This window comes from Pectinophora gossypiella, chromosome 8 (assembly GCF_024362695.1).
Source record: "Pectinophora gossypiella chromosome 8, ilPecGoss1.1, whole genome shotgun sequence".
Taxonomy (NCBI): domain Eukaryota; kingdom Metazoa; phylum Arthropoda; class Insecta; order Lepidoptera; family Gelechiidae; genus Pectinophora; species Pectinophora gossypiella.
The window spans coordinates 9287770-9313888 of record NC_065411.1 but is presented as its reverse complement, the minus strand read 5'-3'; the positions used below and the strand labels follow the sequence as shown (position 1 = coordinate 9313888).

The window sequence follows — 26119 nt, the reverse complement described above, 5'->3', positions numbered from 1 at the left end:
TGATATTTATATAATATTATCGGCCTCCGTAGTCCAGTAATTGAGCGTTGGGCTCACGATCCGGAGGCTCCGGGTTCGAATCCCGGTGGGGACATATCACAAAAATTACTTTGTGATCCCTAGTTTGGTTAGGATATTACAGGTGATCACCTGATTGTGCGAAGTAAGATGACCCGTACTTCGGAAGGCACGTTAAGCCGCTGGTCCCGGTTACTACTTACTGATGTAAGTATGTAGTCGTTACATGAGCCATGTCAGGGGCCTTTGGCGGCTCTGTAATAACCTTGACGCCAGGGTTGATAAGGTTGGTATTCCACCTCACAATCCACACGATAAGAAGAAAAATTATGATCTTTATAACCGTAGATAAAACTATCATTACATTACTATGTTACATTATATTAGAAGTAGCTAGTACTATTTATGATATGACACGACTACAAAGTAAAATCAGTATCTGGCTGCACCTGTAAAATCTATTGGATTTTCAATAAATTTATCATCTACTTACTCCTTTATATTTTCTTTTATGATAGAGTCTAATGCCATTAAAATTTGTGAAACTTTCCACTGCAATAAAGCTGACGTGCTATCATACGAAGAACTAACTTAGAGACATTCAACAGCAAAAGTTGTAAGTTTTAGACCAAGTTTATTACCGTGTCTCGGATCTTAGTAAACTAACATGTTTTATGGCAGATTCACAACTTGCAGACGTGTGGTGGCTTTGTGTGCAGTATAATAACTCTTTAAGTAAGTATCGTGTTGTTGATGAGCTCATTTCGTGTGGATAATAGGCCCCTGTCGAGGTTTGAGAATATCTGCTCGTGTAATTAACTACAACATTTTGTTGGGTAAACTTTAGTTACGGAAACATAAAACTGATACGCGAATACTGTTTATCATCATATTTATGAAATATTCGCACATGTAGCTAAAACAACAGGAAGACAAAATAGGAAAAGATTTTTCCTCAAGAAAAACCATGTTAGGATATTGAAGACGGAGCAGTGATCCCCGCGGACGGATGACGTATCGCCGGAATATTTCTCGAGGAGACAGCCTCGGCGCGTCACTTCCGCCCCTCCCGGAAATATAATAAATCATCGGCCATTGTCGCCCGGACCAATTGACTTTGATTTTTCTCCTATTCCGCGCACATGTCACTTACATTCGGCCGTGCAGTTTGTACCAACGGAGGGGTTACAATTCCCAAATTCCATTAACAAAGAAATCAGTTCAAGCTTATTGGATTCTCAACTGAATTGAAAATCAATTTATGTTTCCGATACTTCAGTTTGACAAGGTTAGGTTAAGTTAGGTCGGTATGGTAAATGAAACAAACCATTTGATTATTGTAAAAATTGTGATATATTCTTTGTTAGACTATGAATATTTAACTGTACAAAATACATGGTGTTTCTAAATTTACAATTAATATTATGTAACAAAATAATAATAATTATATAAAACATTATTCAATGGCAGGCGACGATCGATCGTTTGTTAGTGTTTTCCTTAGCTTCACCGTAGCAAATTGTTGTGGCCTGCGCAAAAATTAATATACAACTTAAAATGACTATAAGATGTTATAAAATTCGCGGATTTTAAAATTACACAACCAAACGACTCATAAAATGACTTCATAAGACATTAAACATAAATCCCCAAGTATTACGTAAAAGTACATACAAAAAAGATCGTTATATCTATAAATTCTAGCTCAAACTAAATAAAACAAACCTGCACTAAATCTACTTGTACACTGCATTTTCTCGACCCCACAAATCGTACCACGGTCCAAAAGTGTGTCCATCTTCAGGCAGTTCACTGCCTTCTACCGTCCGTTTCAGAAGTTTAGTACGGGGTAGCAGCTGCGGCCTTTGCTGTTTTAACGCCTCATTGAACTTTTGGTCGTCGGACTCGCTGTACGGACCCTCGCTGCGCCGGTCTGCGAAACGTCTACCTTCTAGGCGCGCCTCTTCCTGACGCAATTTCGACTTTTCAGCTTTCTTTGAATCCGTTTCGTAATCGTACCTAGATACGCGCCGCTCCTGGTCGCTAAAATACGATATGTTTGACTCGTAATATCTTTCCTCTCTACGTCCGTTGTATTGCAGTGAACTGTCATCATAACTTCTATTCGAACGGTTTCTGTTTCTTGGGTCTTTGTTCTTTGGACTTGTGAAATCTTTTCTTACCTCGCGTCTGTCTAAAGAGTAATCTATTCGCGGTTCTCTGTTATCGTAAGGTCTTGATTCTTTCTTTTGATTTCTTATTTCTGCTTGCGGTAAATCTTTTTTGTTATTCTTTCTCTCTCCGTTTTCAAAGCTGTTTTGCTGGCGATTCTTCTCTTCTTTACTTGAGCGTTTCTTATATTTAAGTGTACCTTCATCGTGTCCGTTATAATTGTCTTCGTTTCGAATTACGTTATTGTTCCTTTCCGTAGGAATTCCGTATCGATCGGTGTGATGCTCATTGTCTTTGTACTTCAAAGTTTCAGACGACGCAGAGAAAGTTTTTATTTCTTTCGAATTGTCTTTGAACGTTTTGAACTCCATTGTTTTCGGTGGAGAACGTTCGTGTGATGACTTTTTAGACTTTTCTGACGACAATGTGGCACGCACGTGGGGTTTAATCGGTGTTATTTCAATTTCCTCAAATTCAGGCATGTAAGCATTTTCTTTTCGTTTCTTTACTTCATCTTCAAGCATTTGCGTTTGACGCCGCCTATCAAGTTCTTGTTGCTTCTTTGATGTCATGTGATCATCTACAATAATACAGTCGTACGGGTCAGTACTTGAAGCAACAGAATTGACATCAGAGCTGCTATCATTATCATATCTTTGTAGAATCTCTCTTCGTTTTACCGTTTTCATGACAAAACCCTCTCCAGTCTCATCATTATAGAAACTGTTTTCGAAATTAGTTTTTATCGTGCTTGTGTTGGTCAGATCAGAATGCCTGGATTCATTACGTGGCACGAATTCTTCTTGCTTTTCCTCGGCGATAGACTTTTCCGACATGCTCTTTTTATTCATTGGTTGATACATTTCACCACTTCTTCTTCCCTTTTCAATACGTTCCTCACTTTGTATGGACCCAAGACTTCTAGCTTGGCGTATGCCATTGGTAACTTTGACATCCTTTCTATCGATCGTTTCTTTCGGACGCGGTTGAGTATTCTCTACAGGGGGTGTTTTGTCAGGGCTTGGTTGTTTTCTAGGCTCAGGCACGTCTGGTGCTGGTCTTAGTTCTTTCTTCATTTTAACAAACAGCTTTTTCTTGTATTCTGGTACGGTATCAACGATATCACGATGTTGCCAGAGTGACATGCCTTCCATTATCTCTTCAGATGTTGTACGGCCAAATTTCCAGAATGATTTCGTTCTCTTGACTTTCTGTGAATCTTTATCCATATCCAACATGTTGCGTAGCATCAACTGTTGATCATCCGTTAAGTAGCCGTTCGTATTTGTGGGTTTCTGGGGTCGTTTTAGACTTTGTGTTTTGAGCAAATAGGCCTTGTCGTTGGCGTGTTGAGCAGATTTACTAAAGAAAAAATAAAAGAAAAACAGAAATGAAACTAGCGTTCTACGAAATAAAAAAGCAATGAACAAAATAAAAATAGAAGCAATAAACAAATATGTTAGTTAAGGTTCTTTATACCTAATGGGAACGCGAAGTCTCTGAGCTTCTTCGTCGCTGTAGTCAACATCTGGCTGTGGCGGCGGTTCATTGGAGAAGCCAGAATCATTGGAGCTGTGCAGCGATACATTACCAACTGCACCGACAGCCGACACAACTGTCTTAGCTGGACCTGCCTTGTTCTGCGCCACCTTAACAAACAAGCAACCTTCTATTATACCATTTTATTTCCGTAGCTTTTTCATTTACAAATTTTCATTCGTCGTATAGCACTTCAGTACAGGGAATTCTAGTAATATATACCTGTGAACGCAAAGGTAATGTTTGCGGTCCAAATGTCCTAGTTTCTATGACTGCGTGAGTCGTGAAACTGGCAGCTGATGTGGAATTCTTGATTGCAGTGTTGGGTACGGGGGCCGGAGTAGACGCATGGAATGTGGCACTAGCAGAGGTGCTTAGAGCACTAGGTGACGGGGCCGGCAGAGTGGGGGGTAGCCCGGGTGATCCGCTCCCCAAGCGACCCTGGGAAGAAAGCTCGGTTAATATCTTCTAAGGTAAGATTAGTGTTCTTTTGTATAACTGGGACTGAATACGTTGTATGAAAGAAAATAATACTGAGACTGCCAGTCTGTAATCCGCCTCAAAGGGAAGCTGATTATTTTAATTGCTATCGAATATTCTACAGAATCATAAAAAAGCTACTACTATGCTGCTGAAGCAAATTGAAGAGCAATAGAATAATCTAATTAAAGACCTTGTTGATATGATGAGCTGTGATGGTATCTCCAAAGATGCGTATCGGTGGGTGCGCATGGCTATGCGTAGTGGGAGTGCCCGATGTCTGCGCGTGAGCAACTGGTGCTGGCGGCGGTGCTTCGTTCGGCGTCTGCGCTACGCCCCAGCGAGCGGGTGAGGCACTGAAAATACGTTTTGAGCCGTTAAAAGGTGTGAGGTAGCTATAAGGATTTGATTGATGAATACAGGAAGGTTTAAAGAGATGAGTTTGTCATTTCTTGCATTTTCAATTTAACATAACATAACATAACAAATACTTTATTGCACAAACAGGAAAAAACAAAATACAAAACAAAAGAGAAATAGAATAAATAACAATTTGTCATGCTGCTTACTGAATTAGGGTGAACTTTAGATTGTTCAAGCACATGGTTATGTTGGCTAAGTCATACAAAACTCCGCGTTATAGCCCGCCTATCCTGCTTTCTTGGGCTTGTCTGCAGCAAGCATTATTAGTGAAATCCAGAGAAGCATTTTTAAACATTATGTCAGCCTCTTTTTTTCTATGACAGAAAGAAAGACAAAAGCTATTACTCATCGTCTTTGCCGTACCTTGGCTCTTCATTAGCAATCGGCTCAGTATACGCCAAGGGGAACCACCCGGCATGATGAGTACGTAGATTTTCCCCGTACTGCCATCCCTTGGTCCTCTCTCCAAGTAGAGCTAGAACGTCTCCTTGCTGGAAACTGAGCTGGTTGTCTCCCGCTGCTGCGTAGGCGTATAGAGCTCGAGCCAGGGGCGGCTCGCGAGTGGTGCAGGCCGGCGGGGCCAGGGACGATGGACGGGTCGCTATACGGGTGTCGGGTTCTGGATAGAAAAAAAAATAATTTGGTCAAATTGTTGTGTGTTGTTGTTTTTTTAATTGTTTGTTGTTTGGTAGGTGTTGAGCAAGAGTGAAGGTGCTTTTCCTCCAGGCATAGCTTTGGATTTATTTATTTTTGATTATTTTCCATTCTCTTTTATACATATTATATTGTATACTTATAGTATATTTTAGTTACGTTGGTAGGATTATTATGTTTGTTTTTCCTATTGTTTTTGTATTGCACCATCCCGCGTTCCAATACATAAAGTTCTTTCACCTTAAGGTTGCCTGACAGAAATTGCTGTTTAGCAATAAGGCTGCCTATTGTGATTATTTTATTTGTTTGTAAATTAAGTACTTTGCTGAACTGAGACGGGGCGATAGCGATGGAATATAGACCTATGGAATATCATAATTAAACATAATACGAGAATAGCCAATGATGCCCTCTATATTTATTTTTTTTTATTTTGAACGTGAACCTCTGGGCCATCCTGTATATAATTATTAATAATATGATTATTCGTGGGAAATTATTAAGCAATTTTCATTGTGGATAGATTCCAGAAATTAGAGCCAGCTTAATTAATAGTTGTATTAATTATGAAAGCAAAGTTTGGAGAGGCAATCCATCCATTTTGGGTTGTTCAACAATTAAGCCTGGGTAATATAATAGTTGATTGAGGGGAGGCCTGTGCCCAGCAGTGGGACGTATATAGGCCGTTATATATATATATATATATATATATATATATATATATATATATATATATATATATATAATATAATAGTGTTCTCTGATCGCTGATAATTGTTAAACATAATGCTGATCAATCAATTAGCTTCCTTCTCATAGACAACATTTATAATCATAAACCTTGTAGTATTGAGAGGAGAGTTCAAAAAATGTTACAAGATTGGAATTTCCATGAAGAATAAAAGAAGGTCTCGTAATTTAGTCTTTCAAATATCTTTTATTTTATTCATTTCTGACAACACCGAGTGATAGAAACAATGCGCATTCTTCTTATCGCCTCCGTGGTCCAGTGGTTGAGCGTTGGGCTCACGATCTGGAGGCCCCGGGTTCGAATCCCGGTGTGGACATATCACAAAAATCACTTTGGGATCCCTAGTTTGGTTAGGACATTACAGGCTGATCACCTGATTGCCCGAAAGTAAGATGATCCGTGCGATAGGCACGTTAAGCCGTTGGTCCCGGTTATTACTTACTGATGTAAGCGAGTAATCGTTACATAAGCCATGTCAGGGGTCTTTGGCGGCTCAATAATAACCCTGACACCTGGGTTGATGAGGTTGGTACTTTATCTCACAACCCACACGATAAGAACAATTGCGCATTATTAATTAAGTACTTATAATAATTGTATAGCAGGTATAATATTATAACATATTATTACATTATAATTATAGCATAATATCTTCGTCGTAGTCTTACTACTAGGCACAAGCTGTAAGTTTCCAATCGATAAACTATCTAGGCCGACATCAAACTCCTCATTTGGCAATAGCTTCCCGTTGCCTTATACGAAATCAGAAAGTTAATTGCGTGTAAAGAAGTCTCGTTTACCTTGTTCGCCGGAATGCAAAGCTTGTAGGTTGAAGTCGGATTTGGCTCGGGACAGTCCTTGTGTGGGAGAACCGAGTTCTCCAATAGACCGTACATCGAGACACGAAGCGTCGACGGATCTGGTCTTGCGCAGGGCTGAGCCCACGGATGCGCGGTCGTCATCGTCTCCTATACGGGGACTTGCGTAGACTTCTTCGTCAGCCCAGAAGGAGACTTGCTGTTGGAATAAAATGGGGTACTTTTAAATAACAAGTAAACGTGGTCTCTATGCTATGAAGACAGTGCACAATATTCACAGTACCTATAAAACCTATACAAATATAATATATCGATTTTAGAGTTTAAACATATTTTACGTATATATACGTATATCTAGGTAATCATTTTCTTGTTTAATATTTTTCCCACTAATTTAAATTGGTATTATTTTAGTTTTAATTTTCGTATTTAATTCTAAGTACCTTATTTTTAAGAAGCTGTCCGTTTGTGTTGCAAATTGCAATATCATTTATATCGATCGTAATAGCGTTCACTATTGCTATATTCGTTTTACAACCAAATGAATTTCTCTTGTATTGTCTCAATAATGTATGTCCGCAATTTCAAATGGGCCATACGGGATATAAAGACGCCATAAAACAATTTTACGTTAGTGGAAACATATTTTTACGACATATCACGGCTTTGACATAAACTTTATTTGAGAAATATTCTCCCTTTAAAAATATCACGTTGCGAGAAGCGTTTATGAGAAATCGAAACACTTTCAGTGTTGTCACAGATTTGTTGTTGCTTTTACTATTTGTAAAGTTTTCTCTCCAGTTTTTCTACTGTATTTGGCCTTATTTCCACGTGTCGTAAAACCGACGTCGGGCCCAAATTGAATTCTTTACGGTTGAAATGTGCCGCGCGGTGGCAGCGTTGTCAATGAACTTGCAAGATATTGACGTGTGCTGAGCTGACGTCACCCCTATCGACTTTTCGTCAAGTCAGTCATTGTTTCTTTTTCGTGACTTATTGAAAATTTTTCACGGATGCATTTACTACTTGGCTGCACAAATAGGAAGCGCTGAGGATTCTCATCCGGAAAAAAAACATGCTTGAGGATTCTCAGGCGGGTGTGAACCTCGGTGAAGAAACGACCCGGAGTTGGTAAAACGCTTGCCTCTCACTTTGAGGTCGCAGGTTCGAATCCAGCACAGGCTTAAACCAATGATTGACGAATTTGTTTTCGAATTCATGTTTGGATCATAAATGATTATCACGTGCTCAGGGGTGAAGGAAAACATCGTGAGGAAACCCACATTTCCGAGAAATGCATTTTCGGAGGTATGTGACCTAACCTGTATTGGACTGGTTTTCCCCTTCGCGGGTTGGAAGGTCAGACAGGCAGTCGCTTCTGTAAAAATCCGGACCTGTCAAATCTTAAGCTAACCCTGTGAAAAACGGGATAATGCTAGGGACATGGTTAGAATACCAAACATCGCCACGTACCCTCATCCTGCTGACGAACATGGCTTCCACATTCGGTGGAAGGTACTCCCGGGTCCGCGACACCTCGAGCCACTCTTCCAGACCGGTATTGTATGCTGTTGCACCTGCTGAGTGGTACGCCAACCAATGCTTAGCCAATGAACACTGCCTTTCCAGTACAAATCCATATCGACGACGCTCCTGGGTCATAGCCTGAGATAAAAAGAACATTGTAAATAAAATTATACAAAGATTAGGATTTATTATGATGAACGAAATATTGACTGATGTCTCGTGGCAATAAAGATAAAACTTACATTCTTCAAACTTTGCTCACAAAATGCATCCAGTTTTGTTTTCTCCTCTTCTAAGATTTGCATGTTCTGGAACAAAGACAACACATGTTATTCTTTATCAGTCGTATGGATTGTGTAATGACCACGGAACAAAAAAAAAGTATGTAAGGGCCCAATGACAGCGAAACGCGCGCTATAAAAGTAATTTATTCTCTAATAGTCTAAAAACATTCCTTATTAGTAAATGTTATTATAATATTACAGAATTTTTTGCTTCTATGCTGTTCTGGGAGCAAATAAAAAACATAGAACACGTTCAGCTGCTTGTCTTCCCGGGCATGTCGTAAAAACCGACAGAGGGATTGCGTCCTCTAACATGATGGACTAATGTTATGGGCGATAGGCTGATCCCTTATCACCATAAGGTTCATCATATCCATCTTAGGACTTCGTATAAACAGTGGCTGCAAGTTGTCTTTGATTACTTGTGGCTCTGCCCACCCCATTTGGAATTACGGGCGTGAGTTTATGTATGTATGTATGTTTTTAATGATGATATAAATAAATATATATATAGTAGGTAGTTATGCTTCAATTGCTCTAAATAAATAGGTATTATAGGTTATTAATTTAAGTGTAAAGTTCCTAAAGAGTAGATTTAAGATATGTTAGTTATAGATTCCTTTTTTATTGTTATTATTTTCAAGTAATCGGCAACTAGTTGCCCCTATTGTATGCTGTGCCCTAGCAGGGCGTTACATGTATGCATATTTATTACAACACCTTGTATAACTTGTGACTTGCAATAAACTTCTATTCTATTCTATTCTATCTTTGCATTTCTCTCGTCCGCAAACTTCACGACCCGCGGAGCTTTGCGATTGTGCATTATAATCTGCAGAGCAAAAATCAAATATCGACTATGATTCAAGGAGATCTCTCCTTATAACAGTAGCACTAAAAACCTTAGTACGGTCGGCTATATATCAAAAATAAAATACTTTTATATGCAGCATCTTACGAAAAGTAATGATAAAATTGCAGCGTATCACATAAAATAAACATCGCTGGTAAAGTGGCTATAGAATTTGAGAAGCAGTAGAGCTATCATAGCTATCTGTTTGCAGGAGTAGTGCCGACAGCGGTTCTCATGGAAAATGCGCTTTAAAGTCTTTCCAACCTCTTTCTTCTATTCCGTGTCAATGGCCAACCTCATCAACCCTTAAAATATGTGGAAAAGATCCAGCTTGACAGAAGTCACGGGTTCGAATTTCAAACTCCTTCCTAGTGGAGAATTTTACTATACATATTCAACATTCTAAACGTTGTTTAACGTTCTTCTTACCTTCATTTCCTTATCCATGGCAGACCCAGCTTTAGTGACATTGGTCTTCTTCTTCCGTTGCTTCTTTATCGTGGCTGCAGCCTTGCTGTAACTCTCTGAACGCAGCTTGTGTTGTTGCAGGAATCTCTTCTGCTCCGACTGTATCAGAAAACATTTATTACACACAAATATAATCCTACACTGCCGTTTCCAGAATCACAAGTAATCATAAGAAAATGAGCAGCCCAAGTCGTTCAAAATCCTAAGATGGATAACATATCATAAACAGCCTATATGCGTCCCACTGCTGGGCACAGGCCTTCCCCCAAGCCTCTGGGTCTAAGATGAATGTGACACCGTAATTATGGTGACGGTGAGTAGCCCACTATAATGCTGTTTTTCTACACTTTCATATTTATTAAACATAGAAACATAATAAAATAAAATATGTTCCACAGCTGGGCACTGACCTCCCCGCAACCAGAGGGGGCTATGGAGCATCCATCCCGCTGCAATGTCATAGCCAAACAAAGGACAGTGTCAAAGTGAATGAAAACATAGAAATACAACAGCTTAACTAACCAAACTATGAAGCAACAGTTCATAATGAAACTATTTAAACAAATAAAAGTTTTATAGTAGTCTTGTTACAAAATATGATAGGGATGGATGGACAGGGAAACTTTTTTAATAGAAATTCCTATCTCACGGCAAACGGATGCTTAACCTTGTTTGAACTGGGAGCCGTCCACCCGGTAAACAAACACTCCTCGGAACAGGGGATCGTTCCCATAAAAGATTATGAAAGGATGATTCTTATTAACTCACCTGAACTACTTTGGTATCTTTCTCCAAATTAGTTTCCAAGGGGACCAGCAGATCGACATAGAAAGCCTTGAGCTGTAACAAACAAAACATATCTAAATTACTACTTTCTTTCTTTCTTTAAATTATTGCCCCTCGGGAAGTTAGGCCTTGAACACGGTAATGTCTTCTTTTACAAAAAGCCCCATTCATTATTAATTTAGTAATATTATTTTTATTTGTACGTAAATAGGTACACTGAATCTACTTATACATAAATTCACGCTTATTCCCTTAAGTACCAAAGAAGAGATTTCTATCTGACTGAATCTTGACAAAGTCGTACATAATCTTACTTCTTCATTATATTTATAAAGGAAAAAAAAAACTCGTATAGTCTATAGCAACTTACGATATTCATCTGTTGATCTTGTATTTCTCGATATACTTCCACCACCTTCATTAGGGCGGTCCCTGCGAACAAAATAACAATGTTTAAGTATTTTTACTTATGATGAAAATAGATGACTGCGAACTTGATGAACTTAACTTTGCATTTGTAGGTGAAATGATTATTTACAAGTCATCAATAGGACTACTCTTTAATGAGGTGGCTTATTGTAGATTTGCCTCAGATGGGGCATTAACTATTTGACTGGACAAATGGGGAGCGTTGAGAGGTTTCACCCGATACAGAATTTAGGACAACTTGCCTAAGGTGCTCAGTTTGATTAATTAATTAGAGAGGATTAATTATTATTGAAAGAACCAATCGACCCTAGTTAGGCGATAGCGATAAGTGCTGAAAGCGTCGCCGGGGCCGATATCGGAGGAAACCGCAGTCACTATTTGTAGAAAATGGCCAAGTATAATCTATGGAACCCTGTGGGAAAGAACGCTTGATTTTTATTTTGAGGTCGCAGGTTTGAGTCCCAACACAGGCCTAAATCAATGATTTTCGAATATGTTTTCGGATTCAAGTTTGAAATCGTGAGGAAACCCACATACCCGAGAAATGAAATTCGAAGGTATGTGACTTAACCTGTATTGGGCGCGGTTTTGCCTTCGGGTTGGAAGGTCAGACAGGCAGTCGCTTCTGTAAAAACCGGACCTGGCAAACCTTCAAGTTAGGTAAGCGGGCCCTGTGGAAACGTGAACTAGAGGGATGATGGCCAAGCATAATCCTCACCTATGTCGGCGCATCCTCCCCACGTCCCCTGCTGGGCTTGCCTGCCCAGCTTGCCCACTGCGTCCACGTACAGTCTTGATGCCGCGGCTGCACCTGTGAACATAAATATAACATAAGATAAAATAATGTTCCATGGTCTTTATTATCTGTTATCATCGAGTAACTACCACTGAAGAGACGGTAATATGTTACCAGTTATTATATATTATCATTATCACCAGCACGCTATGTAAGCGCGACGAAAAGTCCTTGGTACACGCGACTTCCGGGATATCCGCTTTTTTTTCAAGATGTCGCACTCTAAAGGAAATATCTTATTATTGTTTATTGCCTAAAGAAGAACTAACAAAATACAGATAAGTACCTATTTGAAAATTTATAGTTTTTTTACATCATTTCTGTGACACACTTATAATTTTCAAGTCGCGAGCAAATCGATGCGTGAACGAGGAATCTTACTAGTCTGTCAAAAACAACTCGCGCTTTGTCATTTATTCGCTCTACCTGCTAAGCATGCTAGGCCTACAGAGACGGTTACATGTATACTTCGTTTTCTTCATTAAAAATTATAATGAACCAAATCTGGCTGCAAGTTACGACAGGAAAGCTAAATAGATGCAAATTCAAGTAGGTAAATTCAAATTTCAAAGGATAGAAGGGGAGCAGATATTTCTAGAAGGTGGACTGGTTTTTAGAACAAGCTTGCCTGCATGTATTTAAAGTCATTAAATATTGTAATTTTAATTTAAAAGGTACTTAATAGTTATGATACTTGTATTAAATAAGCATTTGAGATTAATGATACCTAAAAAGATTTGAAACTCATATTTGACTTAAAATAAAAATATATCGTCTACTTTCAGAATTAAATAAATGGAAAACCTGAAAGAGCTTTTATTATAAATAGCAAAGGCACAATATTATTCACAAATTTAGGGAATATTTGCTAAGTTATGCTTGGGATTCGAAGGACGGCGGGTCCCAGAAGGTGCCTATGTAAATTATTTACTGTTAGGACCAACAATCTGTATGATTATGTAAATAAACGCCTGAGGAATAAATTATATAATTACTAGGTATGTTTAAGTATAATATAAAACCAGATAATAAAATCCAAAATGTTCTCTACGGATAACTTTGAGATGCAACACTGTGGTCTGGACACTGAGAAAGTTCGACCGAGGTACGAGTGTCAAGGAATTTGTCTCTCCTTCAAAATATTATAAGCAAATTGTATTATGAATGAGATAAGGTCATCTACTATGCTCGATTAAGGGACCACCTTAAACTGACTGAAACTTTTGAGTAAGTATCTACTTTTACAAATTATAGAACGGATTTACAATCATTTTGATAATGAATGATTCGCATAATATGCCATCTTAGAGTCTAAATGCGGAAAACAGAGCCCTCTAACACTAACTACAATCATTTGAGAACTTTTACCTAGCTCTTGATGCACTGAGAACCTGACTTAAAGAACTTGACTGAAAGAAGTTCTGACATGGTCCCTTAAGGGGCACGCACCTGGTTAGCATTTTTCAACGAGACAAAGTGTCGGCGTAAACTAACCACCCTTGCGACAATCACCAAGGTGTTCGGAAATCGCTACATTTTAATACCCACTTTCTGCTGCGTAGTCTTACGATAAGCGGGTAGTTATGCAAGGAGAAGTAATAAAAGTAAGGACTAAACTACGATAGACATAAAAATAGATCGATCGATAGAAATATTATTATTTTATTTATAGCTGCGCCATTTCCTTTTGCCCGTATTCGTAATATTCATAATTACCTAGTTCTTATAGCAAGTGCAAAATGTTACTGGCAATAAATTTATTTTATTCTTATTCTTAATGTAATAGACACCTAACGGTTAAATGCGCGACGGGTGGAGCCGTGTTTTGTCGCCCGCAGCGACCACTAGTGGCGAGACACTGCTGCAGCGATTGGCCGCCACCGTCCACACACTTGACATTGTTGTTTTTTATTTTTTTTCTGACGTGACTTATTGTCGATTTGCCGCAAATGTCATTAACTACTTGGCTGGACAAAAACATGCTTAAGGGTCAACAACATGTATGAAAAAGCGTGTCAAAAGCTTGTCGCCGACCCGTTTGCGCTAATACTTATGGCAGGGTTTGCCTCAGATTATGTTAAGGTCTATCATGTAAAATTATACCTACCTAAACAGTCTTAGGTTTCACCACTAGCTGGTAAGAGAATAGCTTATGTGCCAGATAAAGGTTCAATAGCTGTAATACTTACGCCATTACTTCTGGAGAGGCTATCAATCATTTATCAGCAAAGGACGATGAGTCAAAACGTCCCTCTCTATCAACAGATTCCAGGCATATTTTACTACTTTTCATAAAACACTGTTTCTGTGATAAAATCACAAAAACTCTTTATTTTTCACTTTCCTTGCACCGATACAGCAATTGGAATACCATTGTATTTAAGTTTAAAAAATAAGGAATAAGTAATACAAACTGTTTTTTTTTTAAATCAAAGGAAAACATGAAACAGTAGGACTAGGGCCCTGTGCTGTGAGGTTTTCTGGCCACGTCTTTCCCTCAGCGTTACAGATTCCGATGTGGTAGTAGTTTTACAGCTAGTTACATAATATGTAATTTAATTTTTGACATTGTAAGCCAATTTTGAAAAATTAATATTTTTGAATTCGAAGCGTCTTAGTGAGTTAATATTCTTTTCTATGGCAACTTTCTCGAAATACGCGGGGTTTATCCGGAATTTGGGTTTATGAGTACGATTTTGGTTGCCGCTTGGAACAACGTTGTTTCTACCTTTCGATACTCGACAATCCTTTTTTATTTTATTTCTAAACCTCAGAAACCTCGGAATTTGAAGCTATAACTAATAGGAAATATTTTTCAAGATACTAATGAAATACAATAAATTACAATACAATACAATACAATACAAATACACTTTATTGCACCAAACTAAAAATAAATAATTACGTATTGGAAGAGTCTCATACAGTTATGGTCATGGTTTTATAACGGTAAAACAAGCCTTTAGTCTTCTTCTTTCTTGTTCCGGATAAGGAATAAAACGAATAATACAAATGAACAGATGATAATTACAGTTTATGCCTATTGCAAATGCGTTTTAATGACAAGCAATCAATTGGAATTTATTGCTGTATCAATATAAAGTAAATAGGTCGTTGAATACATAAAGTACAGGTATGCAAATAAACTATGAGTATTTAACAATAAATAAACAATATTGGCCATGGACATTAGATACACATAAATGCAAAGAACCGTGTTAGCTCAGTGGAACATAAAGTAAGTTCCCGTTTCTGCGAAAGTGGGTTTGATCCTCGTAGTAATTTTTACTTTAAATAGCTTAAATCTTAAGAAATTGATTCTATAAAACGATCTACTAATCAGGTAACCTAGAATGGTGGTGGTAGTGGTGCCGGGTTGACAAGAGCTGTGGGTTCAGGTCCCGACCAAATTCATTTTATTTTTTCAATTTAATTTTCTCTTTATGTGGTAATCAACTAGAAGTATCTCAGTTCATTTACTAGGTAAGTACTTCTTCTTCTATTGTGTGGGTTGTGAGATGGATTACCACGCCCATCAACCCTGGTGTCAGGGTTACTATTGAGCCGCCAAAGCCCCCCAACATGGCTCATGTAACGACTACTAACTTACATCAGTAAGTACCTAGTAACTGGGACCAACGGCTTAACTTGCCTTCCGAAGCACGGATCGTCTTACTTTCGGACAATCAGGTGATCAGCCTGTAATGTCCTAATCAAACTAGGGATCACAAAGTGATTTTTGTGATAATGTCCACACCGGGATTTGAACCCGGGAACTCCGGATCGTGAGCCCAACGCTCTAACCACTGTACCACGAAGGCCGACTAGTACAAGAACAGGATTATATTACTCTTGCTTGCCGGGGTGGGCAGTGCCAAAAGTCTCCGGAAGTTGTCTTCATAACCACTCTTAAAATGGAAATGAAGCTGTTATGTTGATGTAAAAATAAGTAAGTTGTGACACCTTAATGAATAAGAAAAAGTTGTTACATTTTAATGAATAATAATTCGTTGTTACATCTTAATGTAACAGAAATTATACAAACATGTTTTTGGGAACTAGATAACTCTGTAAGTACTTACTTACGTACGTACTTACTTGCTACTGCTCTTCAAAAAATCCGACACCTTTCCGAATATTTGTTCAACAAACCACGAGTTTAATTAAAATTTAAATTTGGAACATCGTTTAGGTAAAATTACCTAATTAAAATCCTTATAAAACCCACTGTAAAATGTCCTTTATTTTTTATTTTCTAAAACTCGTATTTATCATTTGTCTGTTTTAATCGTTACCAAATATAAACTGGCAAAATGTTACGATTTTTTTCCGAGAAGTGTATTTTTCATGTGTGTCGAAAGTGACGATCAACCCACTGTCAAAAAATGACGTAGTTTTTAGTTTATTAGTATAAATTGCTAAAAACGTATTTATCTGATTATGTTTTCAATTCAAATCTCAATTTACGTGCTCTCGAAGGAAGACGGATTTAGAAAGGAATGCGAATATAAAACGATCGACTAGGCGCAACGAGAATTTATTATTTTTACTTTTACATCTAATTGACAAGCGAAAGCCACGGCCTTCTCAATTTTACTTCTCAATCAAGATGATTGCTCCACAAAATTAGGTCGAAAGTGAAATCCTTGTACAAAACAATAACTCCGAATGACGCGTATTCAGTGAAACGTAGACAATTAATTTACATTTTGTAAGCCAAATGTGCATCTATATGCAAAACCTCAGTGTTCCTCGCTTGTTTGGCTCTAGAAGTGGGGTGTACTGGGGCGTTGTGGGGCGTAGTGGGGCATAGTTCGGCGTAGCAGGGCGCAGTGGGGCCTGGGGTGCGGGGCTGTTTGTGCCAAATTGTCTCCGCTGGCTTATCTACAGTATTATGCCGCCGCCGCCGTTGCAACAATAAACTTGAGCATTCCGTAGATGTATGGCTCTTGTAGCTTGTCCTACTATAATTTGAGGCGCCGTGGTGAACTAATTTGTTTCAGTTTAATAGACCAAACCTAACTACGCTCAGTCAACATTTAAACCGGGTTGGTTTAAAATGGAATAGTGGATGTGACAAGTTTTGTATCTCGGTTTGTTATCGCAGTACCTCCGCTATTAAATCTTTATTAAAAGCCTTCCTTCAATGGAAGTCACATTGGGTGCTTATTCGAAGCCACAGGCCAAGCCAGGTACTTTACTGCTATTTTTTTAAATTGGTTTTGATAATTTATTTTATTAAGTAAATCTAAGGTTGTTTACGTTTTATCGTTCGCGTTCCAAGCAACTTGCTCATAGCTTAAAATTAATAAACGTATTTCAAAGTTTAATAACTTACCATGTAAAGCCTTCAAGTAAGCTTTGCCAGCCGTTATCATCTGCCGGGCACCAGGATTGAATTTATCCAAAATATTCTGGAACAAATAAAATATTATTATGTTAGTCCACCGACAAGAGCGCAGCTCTTAAATAGAGAGAGAGAGTTTATAATACTAAATATACCATATGTTTATGTAATGGTATAATTATATTAAAATTGACAGGCTAGTCCAGTAGTGTCGGGAAATAGTAAAAATAATGGCAGCATGTAATCTAGTCAATAGCTCAATGTGGTCAACTTATTCAATAGAGCTTACAACACCGATTTTCAATTTAGGTATAATCGATCTCTGGTGTAAGAAAGGCAGTAGGTTGCGAAACGCGCGTAAACACTAGATAGATAATTCCATTCATATGCAATCGCAGAAAATGAGGACTTAGACCGTAAACAGAGGTGGAATGCGGCCTTTCAAGGATGCTGCACGCAGCCGAGGTGTGGCTGAGGCGAGTTGCGGCCTCGCGGCACTCGACGGCATTCCGCCGCGCCGCCAGAGGTATCTCTTCGGCAAATAACGAGGTAATTATTCGCAAAAACTAGCCAACTACCCAAGTGGTCGACTACCCAAGTACCACCTTATACAACCTGTAAACTATGACTGCTGAGGTCACAAAGGTTATCCATCAAACGGCTGTAGAACGTATACACCTGTATTCATCTCTGAGTCGTAATTTAAGCAGGTGCATAATAACTTTGTAACAAGTTTGGATCACGAGTTTACCGCGTGATGCAATGTGTTTGTACAATACTGAGATGGATGGGATGACGCTTTTCAATATTTTCAAACGATACATTTCATTTCAGATATTTGGAAAACATAGTTTATATATTGCTTTATTTAGGTTTACCATGTCAAGTCCCTATCGAAAAGATTTTCCACCGTAAGCATGTTGGAGTTAACTGTAAGGAAGTGAGCGAAGCTGAAAACGGGCGCTCGGCCGACCGCACTAATCCTAAGGTTATTACCACATTACAAAAAGCCAATGCATTTTCCCTTTTACCCCAATATCACTGGTGTCGCCGCGTGGGCCCAACTACGTGATAATGCGTTTTACGAGCTCGCCAACTCAAAAATTTCACCTGAATATTTGTTCCGTCAGAGCGCAGATGTTTAATTATATGCCCAACAAGAATGCTCGCGTGGTTCCGAAAATGCCAATGATGTAGAAACACTGTTTATTTATTTATTTATTTATAAAGTACAACCACATCACATACATTAAAACATTTTATATTTATAAGATTACTGTTGAATAGTATGTGTGTCATTTTATTTAGTACTGACAAACGGTCAATTTATATCGATATCAAGGTTTTAGAACGCGATGATCAACATTGTTTTATCAAGATGTGAAGTCCACGAAAGATATGAAAGTGCGTTCCTCACTGCAAACTTAAGTTGTTTTATTTACTACTGGGATTTTAACAAACATATTCACTGCGCGGGTATTTATGTTTTATTGACTTCTACGGAAATAATAATGAAGTTTATTCTCTTTTATGATTTATGCGTGAACTTGCTTTAATATTGGGGCGTCATCGTCAGAGTTCACGTCAAACAAATTCCCTAACAAGCTTTCCGACACGTGGCGTTAGAATTCATATTCACAATAAACGAATTCACACAAACATTTAGTGCTTCTTCAAATAAGTTATCTGTCCCTATTCTCATGTTCCGCCGGTTCAATACACGCCAATGGTTGAAAAATACGCCGTTTCCTAGGGTGGGCGGAACGCAATTTTTCACCGAATTCAGACGTACATTTTAAAATACGCTAGAGGTAAAAAAAGTTCCAAAGGAATGACCGAGAATCATTTTCACTTTCATTTGAAATCGTAATATATTATGTATGAAAGGAATAGTACTACTAATAATACTACCTCTAATGTGTTGAAATGTTTATATTGGAAGGGTTTTATTTACGCGTAGTTCTAAAATAATGGATATTGAATACAGTGTAAGACACGAATTAGCTTAATCCTCCCTATGTGTATCGAGTTAATAATTGTTATTACTTTCCACATAAGTACTCGAACATAATGTACGATGGGCTTAATACGACATTATTCGTCGTATATCCATAGGTTGTAACTCAAAATTGTTTTACGAAGTATGTATTCGAAGTCCAAAAGCGTACAAATATTGTTTGGTCCAACAGACACCGTGCTCCTATATCGTATAGGCGCATGCTTATTGTCCGCGTCGAAAGCGTAAATCTTCCGAGGGGGACGAAGGCGACGGCCAGGGGTGAAAAATAGATGCGCACTTACAAAAATTAAGTAGGCGACTCTACAAGGAAATGACGGGATTCGAACAAGCAAATATTTGCCCTAAAAAAAAATCAAAATTGTGCCTAAGTAAATTAAATCTGAAGAAATCAAGCCGCGAAGCCTTATCGAAAGAAATTAATTTCATTTCAAGCATTTTCGTTTAATTTGGCTTTGTAATCGACGTACTATTGAACGTAAGTAATTTGAAATCTCATTTTTTATTAAGAGTTTCTATAGTTACGCAAATTAAAATTAATGTCGATGATTTTAAAGGAATAAATTCTATAGAATTAGTTTTTGGACGACATCCCGTTGTGTATAAACGGAACTACATTGTGTTTTAACCTAACAGTTCCTAATGTAATACGACGGCTTTATCCCATCTCTTTATTTGTGGGGCACGTTCCGAACGACATTTGGTACCAAATTGCCTTAGGCAGACTTCGTGACGCTTCCCGACTCCGTCCCTACCCTTTCTCGCTTTAATGTCTCACGCACACGTACGTCGTCTTTTTGTATTACACGAATTCCTACTATTGAAATTCATAAGAATATTGTGATATAAATTTCTGCTCCCCTTTTTGGTTTCTGAACGTGACCGACGATGTAGATGTTCGTTATGATAAGTATCTTTACAAACGTAAGAATAAGTCAAATATTGCTTCGAATATATTTTTAATAACGTTCATACAATAAACCATACAAAGAAGCAAAAACATGTCTATGGGCTACAGTTAGTAACACAATATGAACGTTAGACTCTTTTGCTTAGCACGCTAGAGGGCAATTTCCAAAGTGAAACAAAATAAAAGCTTAACATAGAAGACGACATTTGGTACAAATTGCCTCAAAGGTGAAGTGAAAACAGCGAAAATATTCTGTTTATTTTGAAACTATGAACGCTATTTTTAGGTACTTATTATTATTTATATACAGGAACAGTTCAATTATAGGAATTATATGCCTACTGAAGCTTAATGAAACTCCTATAACTGAATAATTATTGTTTGCTGCCTAATTGTCTGTTGACATTATAATTCATTCGTGAATCGAACTGTTACAAATCATATTGTATCGCTAATGAGGCGAGTTAACGTTTTATTAGTATACAATAATTTTGTTTGTCCGCAAACATGGAATATATCACATTTATGAAGTGTAATAAAATGCTCCTTTCATGTTAGAAGAGTAAATAAATGCAAAGGGATCATGCAAGGAGCCGGCGAGATGTTTACTCTGCGCACTTGTTGCTACTCCACGACACAGGAGGCTTGTTGTTGACAAGACTGCAAGCGAGCATCGCACGGAAATAAAAACATGAAGAATAAAGCTGCACTTGAGAAATACCCTGCAAGTTTTCTGATTCTACACCACACTAGACGCTTCCTGCGATTCATTGTACATTGTACATTTAGACTAATAAACTAATTAGATCTCGCATTCAACTCCACACAAACCCACTGAAAGCACTTTGGATAAAAGTTTAATGAAAGAATTCCTGGGCGGCAGTCAATTCCATTTATCTTCAGCACTTTTAAATTCATTGCGATCGGAACGGGGGTAACAGTTAAATTGCAATCTAAGCTCCACCTTCGTTGGGAAGAGTTCTTAACGTAATCACGGCGTGCAATTTGTTACAGATTCAACAATGCATCTCTTAAGTTCTCTGCTGGTTCACTATAAAAGAGTCTCCTTTAAGTTCGCTAAATGAAGTTGACTACAAAAGGCGGAGCGAGCCCGTAATTCAAATGAACGCCGACCGCTCTTGGCTTCGATTTTGTACTTCGGAAAGTTTAATTTTTGCAAAATTTTCAGTCCCGGAACTTTGTGAATGCAGAAACCCTTAACAGAAAAAGTTTTGACTTTAAATCCGGGTTTAAGATTTCTGCCCCCTGCACAAACCGCTAATAGAGCCGGCCAATAAACTGTACCTACTAGGTTCATATTAATACAAAAAACAATAATTGTTTGTTCATGGGGGTTAATGTTGTTGGCGTCCGTAGACTAGTTAATTCCACCCACTTCATTCCATAATATACCACCAATCCGCAATAATCGTTTTGCCTCTTCCTTTTTGACGCGAACAGCAAAGGACAGGAACTAACTGGCGTCATCTGTTTTTTCAATTCGTTATAATCTGGAAGTCTTCAAGGCTACAGCAAAAAGGCATTCGCTAGGTAAGGGTGATCCGCCCTAGACCATAGGGTCACTTACCATCAGGTGAGATTGTGGTCAAACGCGAGTCTATATTATTAAAGACATATATATTCCTTTAAATGGTCTTTCTTCACCTGTTTGTTACTATACAGTACATGGAATGTAGGCTTGAATCGTCTTTGAATAACAATGCTTTTTTACTTTCTAAAGAACTACTGACATGTTTTGTCCAGTCGAGACATTACCGTTAAATGTTCCACCTGAGTACTATACCTACTTCAATAACTGTACAGATTCCAAATATTACTTAGTCGTAATATTGTAAATAATAAATACCGATCCAGAACAAAACGATATTACAAATGTTTTATTGTCTTCTCATTTATAAATATTGCTAAGGAAACCGTTCAATAAATTCCGTATGAGTGCGTGTAAAAAACGCCTTGTGACAAGGTCGTGGTGTATAATATTGCCTATATCGTGAAGCATTCAAGGTATAGACAGACTATTGTCTGAACGCATTATTATGTTGATGTTTGCCGTTCACTGTCGTTTAGCTGTGACAATTAGAACGACCGCAAGGTCGGAATTCTCGACAAGTTGCTTGTCGTGGTTGTTTTGTCAACTTTCGTCATTCACTGTCCCTTTAGTTTCCGTTACTAAATTATCTATTGTAATATCTGGCAGCTAAGTGGAAAATGAAGGACGTTTTACAGAAACATTTGTAATGTACAAACTTTACACAATTGTGTACTGTCTGAGTATTGCTCTTAAAGCATCTTACCAAATAATAATATATATTACGCCGGTAATATCTACTGTCATCACAGCTATATTTCGTTTTGTAATATGATGACTGTAACTACGGTGTTCTAAGACTTTATTTTTCACACAACTCAATTAACCCATGCCAAGACCACGATATTAAAAGCAAAAAAAAAAAAACTCTTCACCAAAAACAGTTATACAGCAAAAGCGACAAGTATACAATTAATCAATGTCAAAGCTAAGGACAAATTGAAATGTCAGAAAGGGATAAGCTTGCGCTAGCGGTTTCGAAAATTTCCGCAGGCATATTGAACACGATATGATAGATAATACATTTTGCCATTTACGTGTTGAGAGGTTGCTCAATCCATGTCTCAGCAATAGATAAAGTGCTAAATGTCACGAGACTTTTAATAACAATGAGGTAATGCATGAGTAATACGATGTAAGTGGATTTGATACTTGCGTGTATAGTCTGGGATGAAAGAAAATCATAAAATATATTGACCGAGGAAGGTCCTGTCTGGTTTTGTATTATGGGTAGGATTATGATAGACTGGAGACGCTTAAGTGCTACAAGTGTACCCGTTATATTACGTCCCTATAGTACTCAGCAGGGTTTACATGAGTGTGTAAATGGATATAATGTATTTGTTAACAGATATATGACACGGTAGCTACGGGAGATACTGTTCCGTAATTCGACACCTGCTCGTGTCACTTCATTAATTACACCACAATTAAACCCTGACCAATTAAAAACGACAGCACGCACTTCTGCAATCAAAACCATTAATTCAAAAGCCGTCAAAAGTAAATCGTATTACTATACTAATAACGTTTCACACTTTGCATTCAAGCATCGTGCCGTCATAACGTAATTTAAAAGCGCAAGAGATAAAGATAAGATCTCGTTAAATGATTCAAGATTAAGTAACGGCGGCATTAAACCTTACTAATAGGGGAGTAGAGCGAAGTAATCAACACTATTACTCATTCGTGTTTCTTGGCCACCATTTAATCGAGGATCACGTAAGGTTTATCTTTAATCTATGGGTATTCATCATCCGTGTCGTGATCAGACCGCAACGAGTCCAGGCTACCGCATACCAAAGGATTAATGTACCACTAACGAGTGCAAACTTATGTTTATTAAAACTGTATCTTATGTCTATCTATAATGATATATTACCCGCTTCCTGGTTCGATCGTTTTGAATAGCGATCTTCACTTGCTTCCTGTTCGGAGATTTAAATTGAATATGCAGCTTTACCAATGTACTAACCTACCTATTTGTTTTGAGCTTCGAAATAGTTGTTGTAGATTCTGTATGATTTTGCATTCTGAGGTCCTGAATCATGATTAAGATCTTTATATGAAAAGTCATATGAGGATCGTAATCATGATTCGGGACCATACAAAAAAATGTCTATACAAAACGTTTGCAAACGTTTCGTTTCCTATGTTGATCTGGCGGGGGAAAGAATCCTGATTTGGTGGTCTAGGTATTTAGCCACTACATCATCTCGTGCACATGATTATATTATCGTCTCGAGAACAGGCTTCTTGAAAGAATTCAGACTAGATACCCATATCATCTTAAATGCCCCCAGTCTACTTTGATAAAAACTGGCTTTTTTTGATAATAATGGGCATATTTAACATAAAACGTTATAATTCTACATTTTCTATGATAAAAATAATATAGCACCGTTGTTTCGACCGGTGTGCGGTCTATAATGGAACGTCCTGGGCGAATTTTATTGTGACCACGATAATTTGCGGTTTAGTCTTTGGAAATTCAGAGCTTTTTAGTTCATTTCAAATTATTCGCCACATTCTACAGCTACAGTGACAAAGTTGTGTTTGTTTCGGAATGGAATTTAGCCTCTAGAGGTGCTTGTTACTCGCTGTTTTTTGTATGAAAATTGTTATTACCATGTTTGAAAATAATAGTTAAAAACCATTATGTTCTAGTCGAATACTAGTACTTATAGCCGTGGTAGTCCAAATGGAAGAACGCTCGACTTGCATTGTAAGGTCTCACGTTCAAATCCACCACGGACCTAAACCAATGATTTTCTAAATTGTGTTCGAATTCATGTTTGGATCATGAATATCACGTGCTCAGCGGTGAAGGAAAACAACGTGCAACACCCACGGAATAACGCTAGGGAAGATGATGATTATGTAATTATATAATTTTAGAGTACTTAAATAAATGAGTGTTGTAAAATATTGATTACTAGTAGCTTTATACTTCTTCTATCATGTGGGTTGTAAGGTGATATATTATATTTTTTAGAGATATTTTCTGTTGGTTAAAATAAACAGCATTCCTATTTAATGAAAGCTTTAGTTTCCTGTAACACTCGCGCAAAAGTTAATGCTGTTACAAATTAAATTATATTAACACGTCCGCCTTTCAGATCCAGGATAAAATTAAAACATTTTTCACACACGCTACTTTAAGACTCTCAACAAAAACAGTGTAAATTAAAAAGCATAAGCTCTATGAAAGAACGGGTAACGCCGTAGAATGCTCCCAGACTAAGCAATGCGGCTACTGGGTGTTTTTCCCCCAGACATAACAAACAGGTAGATAATGGAGCATACCTACACCTGGGCTACAATACTGGATCTAGACTAACAATGTAGCAAGTAGGTTCATATTGAAGATGGAGTTAAATGCACTTTTCATACATCGCTGAAAAATGAATCCATTTAGTGGTACGGTCAGTAGCATAAGCTATCATTTACCCTAACATTGTTCATGAGCAATGTATTAGTTCCTGTGTTAGTTCAGACTGTATCAGTTTTTTTTCTTTGTGGATTGAAGATGATAATTATCAGACATCTACTGCAAAACCAGTAGATAAAGAATCCTGTTACGGTAGTCTTGCTTATCATAAATAAGTAATTCATTGTTTTTAAAACATTATAGCAACTAAATCCACCTGAACGATGTATCACAATCATGAGCGCATTGGTGGACCAGCACAACTCACCGCTGCTGAACCGCTGGGTGCGATTGCACGCATTCGGTGACTCGGGCCTGTCCCATGTAGCTTATTTTTATGTTAATCTGTTACTCATACAAGGTTAAGCTTTCTGTTAATAACAATATGGACTAATTTCCGAAATAAATATTTTGAATTTGAATTTAAATCACAATTACAATGTTTTTACAACGGTCTATGGTGGTACTATAGTCTTATAGTAATTATAATTATTTATATTTAGTCGTAATGCCTGGGTATTACGCAGTCTAATCCACAGTCACGCGTCGAACGATCGCAGCCGCATTCTTCGCGCGCCGCTCGCTGCCACAACACCCTGACGACGACTTCATAGTTTACACCAACTTCTACCGCCATCTATATCGATCACAAGCAACACATTCTGCTAAATTTTAGCCACGACATCAGGTACGAGGCGAACTTTAAATAATTCCGTCGCTGAGGAATAATATTATACTTACTTAAAATGCAAAACTTTGAATCCTTTTAAAAGCAGGTTCTTGACAAAATAATTTTCAAATGTCA

At 37.8% G+C, this 26119-nt stretch overlaps 1 protein-coding gene across 4 annotated transcripts in view; it reads right to left on the bottom strand.

Annotated features, from left to right (window-relative positions):
- Nucleotides 1-1347: 1347 nt before the first annotated feature.
- Nucleotides 1348-26119, bottom strand: part of LOC126368690 (uncharacterized) — a 169409-nt gene continuing 144637 nt past the window's right edge. For 3 of the 4 annotated variants that reach the window (XM_050012800.1, XM_050012798.1, XM_050012799.1), the window contains 13 exons: nt 17340-17415; nt 11924-12016; nt 11147-11208; nt 10759-10830; nt 9952-10089; nt 8628-8693; nt 8332-8523; nt 6838-7054; nt 4996-5251; nt 4403-4565; nt 3952-4170; nt 3670-3839; nt 1348-3552 (listed from right to left, as the gene is read on the bottom strand). In XM_050012800.1, the coding sequence (XP_049868757.1) occupies nt 1755-3552; nt 3670-3839; nt 3952-4170; nt 4403-4565; nt 4996-5251; nt 6838-7054; nt 8332-8523; nt 8628-8693; nt 9952-10089; nt 10759-10830; nt 11147-11208; nt 11924-12016; nt 17340-17415 (3522 nt within the window). In that variant the 3' untranslated portion in view covers nt 1348-1754. The remainder of the gene's footprint in view (nt 3553-3669; nt 3840-3951; nt 4171-4402; nt 4566-4995; nt 5252-6837; nt 7055-8331; nt 8524-8627; nt 8694-9951; nt 10090-10758; nt 10831-11146; nt 11209-11923; nt 12017-17339; nt 17416-26119) is intronic. The other variant, XM_050012801.1, reaches the window with a different exon arrangement.